At 40.0% G+C, this 9,457-nt stretch overlaps 1 protein-coding gene across 1 annotated transcript in view; it reads left to right on the top strand.

The window, feature by feature from the left end:
• The window catches only part of il7r (interleukin 7 receptor), an 11,584-nt gene extending 3,712 nt beyond the window's left edge, over positions 1-7,872 (top strand). The window contains exons 3-8 of the mRNA XM_062068491.1: positions 134-288; positions 3,631-3,782; positions 3,855-4,011; positions 4,095-4,197; positions 4,272-4,344; positions 6,072-7,872. Coding sequence (XP_061924475.1) covers positions 134-288; positions 3,631-3,782; positions 3,855-4,011; positions 4,095-4,197; positions 4,272-4,344; positions 6,072-6,383 — 952 coding nt within the window. The 3' untranslated portion in view covers positions 6,384-7,872. The remainder of the gene's footprint in view (positions 1-133; positions 289-3,630; positions 3,783-3,854; positions 4,012-4,094; positions 4,198-4,271; positions 4,345-6,071) is intronic.
• The last annotated feature ends 1,585 nt before the right edge of the window (positions 7,873-9,457 follow it).

Genomic DNA, 9,457 nt, shown 5'->3' with positions numbered 1-9,457 from the left:
CTCTTCGCCAGCGACACACCTGTCAACATCCGCGTGGTCACTGACTGACAATTTCACACGTGGTCGCTTAGCAACAGAATGTTTTTATTTTCGTTGTTGTTATTTTTTGTACTTTTTTTTTTTTTTTTACCAGTTTCAAAGACCTGCTCCGGAACAGATTAAAGTGTCCTCGTGTGCGCGGGGACTCCATCACCTTCACCGATTTGTCACCTCTGACTCGTCTCAACCTGACCGTCCACTTGAGGAGGGGCGGCACCGTCACACAAACTGTCCAGCTGAAAATAATCGGTAACTATTTTTTACTATAGAATTGAGTAAACGTTTGGGAACTGAGGAGACACATTTTTGAAGCTTCTCAGGTGGAATTCTTTCCCATTCTTGCTTGATGTACAGCTTAAGTTGTTCAACAGTTGTGGTATTTTAGGCTTCATAATGCGCCACACATTTTCAATGGGAGACAGGTCTGGACTACAGGCAGGCCAGTCTAGTACCTGCACTCTTTTACTATGAAGCCACGCTGTTGTAACACGTGGCTTGGCATCGTCTTGCTGAAATAAGCAGGGGCGTCCATGATAACGTTGCCTGGATGGCAACATATGTTGCTCCAAAACCTGTATGTACCTTTCAGCATTAATGGTGCCTTCACAGATGTGTAAGTTACCCATGTCTTGGGCACTAATACACCCCCATACCATCACACATGCTGGCTTTTACACTTTGCGCCTATAACAGTCCGGATGGTTCCTTTCCTCTTTGTTCCGGAGGACACGACGTCCACAGTTTCCAAAAACAATTTGGAATGTGGACTCGTCAGACCACAGAACACTTTTACACTTTGCATCAGTCCATCTTAGATGAGCTCGGGCCCAGCGAAGCGGGCGGCGTTTCTGGGTGTTGTTGATAAATGCATAAAAGAGTTTTAACTTGCACATACAGATGTAGTGACCAACTGTAGTTACTGACAGTGGTTTTCTGAAGTGTTCCTGAGCCCATGTGGTGATATCCTTCACACACTGATGTCGCTTTTTGACGCAGTACCACCTGAGAGATCCAAGGTTACAGGCATTCAATGTTGGTTTTCGGACTTTTTCCAGATTCTCTGAACCTTTTGATGATATTACGGAGCGTAGATGGTGAAATCCCCTAAATTCCTTGCAATAGCTGGTTGAGAAATGTTGTTCTTAAACAATTTGCTCACGTATTTGTTGACAAAGTGGTGACCCTCGCCCCATCCTTGTTTGTGAATGACTGAACATTTCATGGAAGCTGCTTTTTATACCCAATCATGGCACCCACCTGTTCCCAACGAGCCCGTTCACCTGTGGGATGTTCCAAATAAGTGTTTGATGAGCATTCCTCAACTTTCTCAGTCTTTTTTGCCACTTGTGCCAGCTTTTTTGAAAACATGTTGCAGACATCAAATTCCAAATGAGCTAATATTTGCAAAAAATAACAACGTTTTCCGGTTCGAACGTTAAATATCTTGTCTTTGCAGTCTATTCAATTGAATATAAGTTGAAAAGGATCAGCAAATCATTGTATTTTCTTTTTATTTACCATTTACACAACGTGACAACTTCACTGGTTTTGTGTGACTGCCATCATATTGCAGTCTACACGTATCTCTTATGTGTGACTGCCATCTACTGGTAACACTTATCATTACACCATGTACCAAATAAAATAGCTTCGAGGTCCGTAAGCACAACCAAAATTATTCCGTACATTAGGCGCACCAGGTTATAAGGCGCACTGTCGAGTTTTGAGAAAATTAAAGGATTTTAAGTGAGCCTTATAGTCTGAAAACAACGTTTTCTACGACAAAAAGGGTGTAGTGCGATAGGAAGGGGATTCATATGGTCCCATTCGTCACGTTTTTACCTGAGAGGTGACACATTGGGGGAGGCGCACTATCCACTTTAGCCACCAGATGGCAGTAGAGTGTTAATTATCTTAAAATGCGTTCGTGGCAATTCCAACTTTGACCACAGCGTCAGTTGTTATTTAGTGTGGCGCTTTCCATCATTTTCAGCAGACTGCATTGCAAAATGATTAACCCCTCATCTTCCTCTCTTGGGGCGGTACAGCTCGGTTGGTATGGAGTGGCCGTGCCAGCTGTAAGGTTCAAACACTGATGACATCTATTATGCAGAATTATGCAGAGACAGAGTTCAATTTAGCTCATGAGGAGAACGCATGGAGCTGCACACTTAGTCACAGTCTCGCCCTACGCTCTAAGTTACAGATCCCGCGTCCCTCTATTTATTCAGGAGTTCCCTAGTCAACATCACTGTGGCCGCCTCGAATAGGTGTGGTCACATATATCATGCAAAGCAGGTCCAGTACGCACAATACGTGACGGAATGTGCTGGGGCCTCGCGATTTCGCCTTGTCTCTGCTTCGTCTGCATGCTGTCGTCTTATCTTCGTTGAGGTCCTTGAAGTCCTTGGCTGTTAGCGGGCTAAAACAAAGATAACCCCTCAGACAAGAAGTTTTGTCCTTGCACAGATAGAAAAAGTACAGCTTGAGCACAATAGCTAATAACTATAGCAACAGACTTTAAGCATATTAAAGTTGTGTGATAATATATACATGATTATTCTAACACCAGCAAATTGAGGGTTCCAGGTTCGATCCCAGCTTCCGCCATCTTAGTCACTGCCGTTGTGTCCTTGGGCAAGACACTTTACCCACCTCCCCCCAGTGCCACCCACACTGGTTTAAATGTAACTTAGATATTGGGTTTCACTATGTAAAAGTGCTTTGAGTCACTAGAGAAAAGCGCTATATAAATATAATTCACTTCACTTTACTCACGCGAGACCTACAAAAGTAGGGCCGTATGAATCCCTTTCCCACTGTAGTTTAAAAGACATGTTTGGTTTCAAAAAACAATGCCGCACATCACCTAAAGAGTAAGAATTATGCCCTTTTTCTCTTAGCGTTACACATTTTATACACATTTTATTCCGTTAAAAAACAAAAGTTATCAACCAAATAATGATATGAATCCATTTAATAAAGTCAAATACAAATAAGGCAACAAGAGAAGTATCCCACACTTCAAAGTAAATCTGTACAGCCGATACGGGCATCTATATCAACAATATGATTTGCCTGAGAAGCTGGACAGGACAAAAAAATAATAATAAAAAAAAAATAACAAAAAAAAATAAAAAATAAATAAATAAATAAATAAATAAATAAATTTAAAAAAAATAAAATAATAATAATAATAAAATAAAATAAAATAAATTAAATTAAAAAAAAATTAAAAAATTAAAAAAATTAAAAAAATTTAAAAAATTAAAAAAATTAAAAAAATTAAAAAAATTAAACAAATTTAAAAAATTTAAAAAATTAAAAAAATTAAAAAAATTAAAAAAAATTTAAAAAATTTAAAAAATTTAAAAAATTTAAAAAATTTAAAAAATTTAAAAAATTTAAAAAATTTAAAAAATTTAAAAAATTTAAAAAATTTAAACAATTAAAAAATTTTAAAAAATTTAAAAAATTAAATTACATTACAAGATACTGTTTGTCTTTCAAGTCTCATGTAAAAAATGTGAGTACTTCGTATCTCAAAATATATATATTTTTTTCATGTCTTCTTCGGACACGTCCCTGCAGTTAAACCTCGGAGTCCCGAGGTGTGGAATGTAACCGTCAACCAGGACTCCAACCAGGCTGTGTTTCACATTCGGACTCCGTACCACAAGGACTACCTGAAAGTTGAAAATCAGCTCTTCCAGTTGGTCATTTGGACCACGGATAAGAAGATGGTAACGGACAATCCGAGGTATGCTGTCCACCTTCACGAAGAAATGAAAGAATGTCCAACTCTTTCACTACAGATTGAAAATGTGTCATCGTCCGACACGATGACGATCAACATGGAGCACCTTCTTAAAAACCGCCAGTACCACGTCAAAGTGCGAGCAATACCAGTCGTTTTTCTGAAGGGGAGCTGGAGCGAGTGGAGCGACCCTTTTGACTTCTTCATTCCTGATGGTGAGAAAAGTTTTTTGGGGGCGGGGGGTTTGGTTCAAAGACGCAAACAGTAACAATGTTTCTTCTGGCCACCATGACACAAGTCCGTGTACGAAACCACAAGAGTGAGGAGTTCGTGCGAAGAATGATCGCGTGTTTCGTCCCTTTGGGCGTGCTGGCGATGTTCTCTGTTTTCTTCCGGAAAAAGTGAGTGAATCGTCTCTCCTGGTCAGTGGGATTGTCGAACGGAATTTTTGAAATGAATAAATGTATTTTCACAGAATCTTTCCTTACATATGGCCCAAGATTCTACATCCTAAACCCATACTGGTGCAGAACTGCAAAGCCAATAAAGTGAGTTTTATTTCCAGAAACACAAAAATGAACTTACAGTATAGCAGGATTTCTTGCGACAAAGACAGCTGTAATGCAGACAAATCGTTTTTTAGAGAGTAAGCGAGAAGTGGTAGTTTTAGTTGTCTCTTTAGCCTTCTTTAAAGGTCATAATGCCATCAGGCGCTTTTGGAATCCGGACAGAAATTGGTGCCGGGACACACCACCTTGTCCCAAAAGGGAAAAAGTTAAAGATCCTTCCACAGGTTCACATACGGAAGCTTTATTAAGACTTTTACTTCCTCTATTTAGTCAAGTTTGATGTCTTCTCCAGAGCAGACCTCACAAACTGTGTTTTAGCTTTGTTTTGAGGTGGATAAGGTGTTTTGTTCACTCTAATGAAAGACTATTCCTTTTATAAGTGACCTTCAATTAACTTGGAAATATTCAGGTATATATGTGCTACAGCACATTCATGTGATGTTACTGACACCTGGTGACCAGTCAATATACACAACTACATTCAGTATCATCATCTTGTTTATTTCTCCTAAAAAAAACTCCAAGATTCGACTGATCGTTGACGATGGGCACAATCTGACGAATCATATTCGACTATAAATATCTTTATTCAGCCTTAAACATTTCTGTACCTAGAGGTACATTTTAAATATTGTTTCCTCAAAAGTGTCAATGTTGGTCTTTAAAAGGCTATAAGTATACTTTTATACCACCTAAAATGTGGTAATGGTAATATAAATTACAATTTGTACCATTTTAACAGGGTACCTGCTGCATGGAAAGTACCTATTATTAGTAGTATTTCAGATAAGGTATACCAATAGTAGTATAATTATAGTTAATGTATTTAGAGACATTATCAATAATGATATTAATGATAATCATAATACATTATTATTGCTATTATATCTGAAAATTGCCATCATCTTTATTTTAGTTTATTTTGTTGTTTTTAATGTGCAATGACAATAAAAAGCCTATTCTAAGAAAAGGGGGGCGCCATGGATCAGTGGCCATCTTGTAACCGGACGGTTACAAGACGGCTCATGTCGAAGTGTCCCCTTACACAAGACCGAACCCCTAACTGCTCCTGATGGGTCGTGATTATTGCCTTGCATGGCAGCTTCCGTAATTGCTATTCCGCAAATTCGTTGTGTGCAATGACAATAAAAAGCCTATTCTATTAACTTGTATTCATATTTATTTTGATCTGTATAGGGCTAGGACGTTACAAAGATTCTACTTTAACTGGTACAAATGGACCTGGACTGAAGGGTGCAAAACTATCTCTCTAAAAACTACAACCCCAGCAACCAGCTTTGTACATTTTTTTAGTTACGAACTGATACCTCTATTTTTGAGAGGTGCCAGTAACGTAACATGGATGTCGATCAAGTTACTACCTAGATTCTTCCAATGTTTTTACAAAACAGATAAATCAATATAGGCTTTCATTAAAGAGTAAACAGAGATCTAATTTGCGACTTTTTCCACCTCAAAGAATAATGCTAAACCACTCTGATGGTCAAACAAAGACGGTACAGATTTGATAGTTGAGTAATGTCCTCGGTTCTGGCGCAGAGCCGAGAAGACATCAAACTTGACCCATCGGTGGTTAATGTCGGACGATTCAACTGTCAGGTTGAATCAAACTCCTACGATTCGAATCGGGAAATCTTAATCTAGTCTTAAATCATCCTTTGGTTTAATCCTTAATCTGTTTTCAGACTTCTCTGCTACTCAACCTAAAACCTGAGGAGTTCAGCGCTCTTAAAATCTACCCGGCGGTAGAAAAAGACGAGCAAGAGCCGGTCAAGGGTCTTAGAAATGGGAATGACCCCTGTTCCACACAAAGCTCTGACTGCAGCGCCGACACAGAGGTACTGGAGCTTTCCATTCTGCTCAGCATTAGCTCGTCTGATGGAAACAACAGCCTTCAGAGCTCCGACTCGGAGGCTCCCGATGCGACACATGGCAGTGGAGTAAATCAAAAGGAGGAGGATTACGTCACCATGTCCAGTTTCTACCAAATCAAGTAGGTTAAAAGTTGGAGGAGCTAGGATCTAATACCCATCCCAAGGGTTTCTATTGGTTCTGTGTCATCAGGAGACACCACAACTGTCTATCATCAGTGTAACTGTGGAAACTGAGGCCCTGTATCCTAATAACATCCCCGAGAGGCAGTGTGTAAAGATTAAAAATACGTAAGAATGAGCCTTGGGGAACCCCACGCCTTAAAACATGGGTTCCTGAGGAACATGTATCCATACTTGCATAAAAACATCTGTCTGTGAGATAAGAGCGGAACCAGGTAAAAACAGTACCAGAGAGGCCGACCAGATGTCTAAGTTGATTTGATAAAATGCCTCAATCTTAGGTATCAAAAGCGGCCCTTAGATCCAGCAGAACCAACACGGTGAGATTTGTATGATCTAAATTCCACCTGATTTAAAATCTTTAAAAGTGCTGTCATCCTGACACTTCTTTTGGCAACACGACCATGTCAGCGTTTATTCCAGCAATGGTTGTAAGGCTAAACTGTGTCAGTTTCAAACTCAGATAGGGAACAGAAAAGGTCGTCTTGGGTCTGTCTGATGTCGACTGTGTGTAAATGTTCTTTTAACTGGTCCATATCTGGTACAATTGTCTTAACATTAACTGAACACCCCCAAACATATGTAAACAATTACCTTCTGGCACAGAAACATACAAGGTGTACGTGGCGGGAAAGATCTAGGACAATTTTTTTCCACCCCTGGAAGTAATCTTTCTGAAGTCTTACGCGCTGCCCCAGAATCCCTCTTCATGCACTCTGGAAGGATCCTTCTGTGGTCTTCCACCACCTTCTGAATGTCATACATTTCTTCAAAATGGGTCCCCTTGATGATTTCGTTGAGGTTGGGATGAAAAGACCACATGGACCTAGGTCGGGTGAGTAGGCCAAGGCGAAGCAGCCACCAGTTGATTCTGCTACAACTCTGGCTTCTTCTCCGGCCCTAGAAGAAGCAAACTGCGCAGAATCTCCTTGTAGACATGCCGATTGATCATTAAGTCCTTTGGCAAGAACTCAGAGTGGACGATGGCCCGTCACATCGACGAATGCGATCAGCATAAACAGTTCTGGAATTTTGCCATACCATTAGACCGTGACAACATGGGAAACACGTTACGTACTGCTGAGTGTATGCCCAGAACAAATTGAAAAATGCCCCATGCTTGGGTTGTTTTAGGCTGTTGAAACCGTTCAAAGCACAAAAAGGATAAAAGTTTCTTCAGAGTTCTTCGAGAGGTCATTAAGAAGGGCGAAAGAGTGCAATATTTCACGAAACAGGGACAATGGAGCACTCCAGTCCAAGGGAGCAGAGTCGAAGAACGCACGAGTTTACAGTGATCACTTCGTTAAAGGTTTGTTTGACATACTTAACGTTTAGTATTTCCCATTGAAGTATTATCTTGATATTATTTGTATTTAAAAAAAACTGCAACAGGTATTTAAGGCTATATAGTGCTACAGTTTGTTTGTTTGTTTGCAAGACTCAAAGTTAAATCAAGAAATGCAACCTTACCCGAGCAAATACAATGCACAATCACCCGGGAGAGTCTGGATACCGATTTCCTCGACCCAGCCGCACACAAAGAAGTTGTAGACCTCCATGATTTTCCAGCCTTTCATTTGTTTTGCCGTGTAGGATGACGTCTGGAGCACCAGATATCCGGGAACTACCGAAGGATAATCCTTGAGATCACTGTAACGTTGCATAGTTAGATTTTTTGCTAATATCTGCTTTTAGCGGTAGGATCTAGACCCCTTTGCGTGCTCCGATACTTCGCACGAGCCATGCTGGTTTGGTGGCCCCCCCACTTCGAAGTAAACGTGTCAAGAAAATGTCACGTTACTGAATACAAAGAATTATAAGGCAGGTTTACTTTGATGGCCACCACTTTGTGTAACGGTCCTTAAAACTTCAAGACTTAGCCTTAGTGTAGGTCTACAGCTATCGAAGGGTTAAATAATTGATTAATCTATCGATTAGTTTGTTGGATTAACCGCGTAATCGGATAAAACACACTTCATAGCTTGAATGCGTATTTTAGGGAAAATAGTTTAAATAAACAAGCACCCACACACCATCGCTCTTATGAGCGCTTTATTGTACCAATTGTGCGTCAGACCAGCTCTTCCTCCCGGGGAATCTAAGTTACTGGTCAATCCCAAGTTCTTTCAATGACATATATGCTGACTAAGAAGGACCATCAAGACAGAATTGGAATATTTTCAAGTTTTACTGAAATTTTCAGGAGATCAGCTTAACTAATACATTCATATGGGCTATTCTAGTTGATCTGGCATTCCAACGGAAAAGCCAACTCCTTTGCACACAAAGAAAACCCCCATGTCCCCCTCGCAACACTGATAAGGAACCAGTGGGGGATGTCGTCACATTCCAAGGTTAAGACACAAAACAGACCTCTGAACACAAGAGAAACTAGTAGAATGTACAAAGGAAAAGTACTACCTACACTAAACATGGTTATGTAGAAAGGAATAACTCTTAAACATATATGCATCCTCCACAGTACCCTGCGGAAACTATGTCCGCATATTCAAAGTTCCTGGTACTAAAAACCGGTCTGGATTTGATAAATTATTATTAGTTAGAATCATTCAATGATAAATCCAAGCAACAGAGGAGTATAAATCAAAGCTTTTTTTTCATGGAATTAATCGATTATTCAGTTGTCTTATCATAGGTATTAATCGATTAATTGGTTAATCGGTTATTGGATTTCTTGTTATGATGTGTATTTCTGGTCTTGTCACCCCCTTCTGGGCAGAAGGGCGACGGGGCAGTGCGGCTGGATCAAAACAGACGTCAGAGACGCTTTGCTGTACAAAAAGTTGCTTTATTACAAGCGAGTGTCATTATACAGGACTGCAGTACCTGGAGGAGGTCAAGTAAAAAAAATGAGGCACTCTTAACTTGGAGAAGCCAAACCATCAGTTTTATATCCCTCCTTCCTGTCTCTGGGTGTGTGCTAAGTCAAGAGATCACATCCTGACCATAAAAGGAGATGTTTGTGTGTAAGTGTCTGGAAAACTACTTCTTTAAGT

Source organism: Entelurus aequoreus, linkage group LG13 (genome assembly GCF_033978785.1).
Source record: "Entelurus aequoreus isolate RoL-2023_Sb linkage group LG13, RoL_Eaeq_v1.1, whole genome shotgun sequence".
Lineage (NCBI taxonomy): Eukaryota > Metazoa > Chordata > Actinopteri > Syngnathiformes > Syngnathidae > Entelurus > Entelurus aequoreus.
Note: the sequence above shows the minus strand (reverse complement) of the source record. Positions and strands in the feature narration are given on the sequence as shown.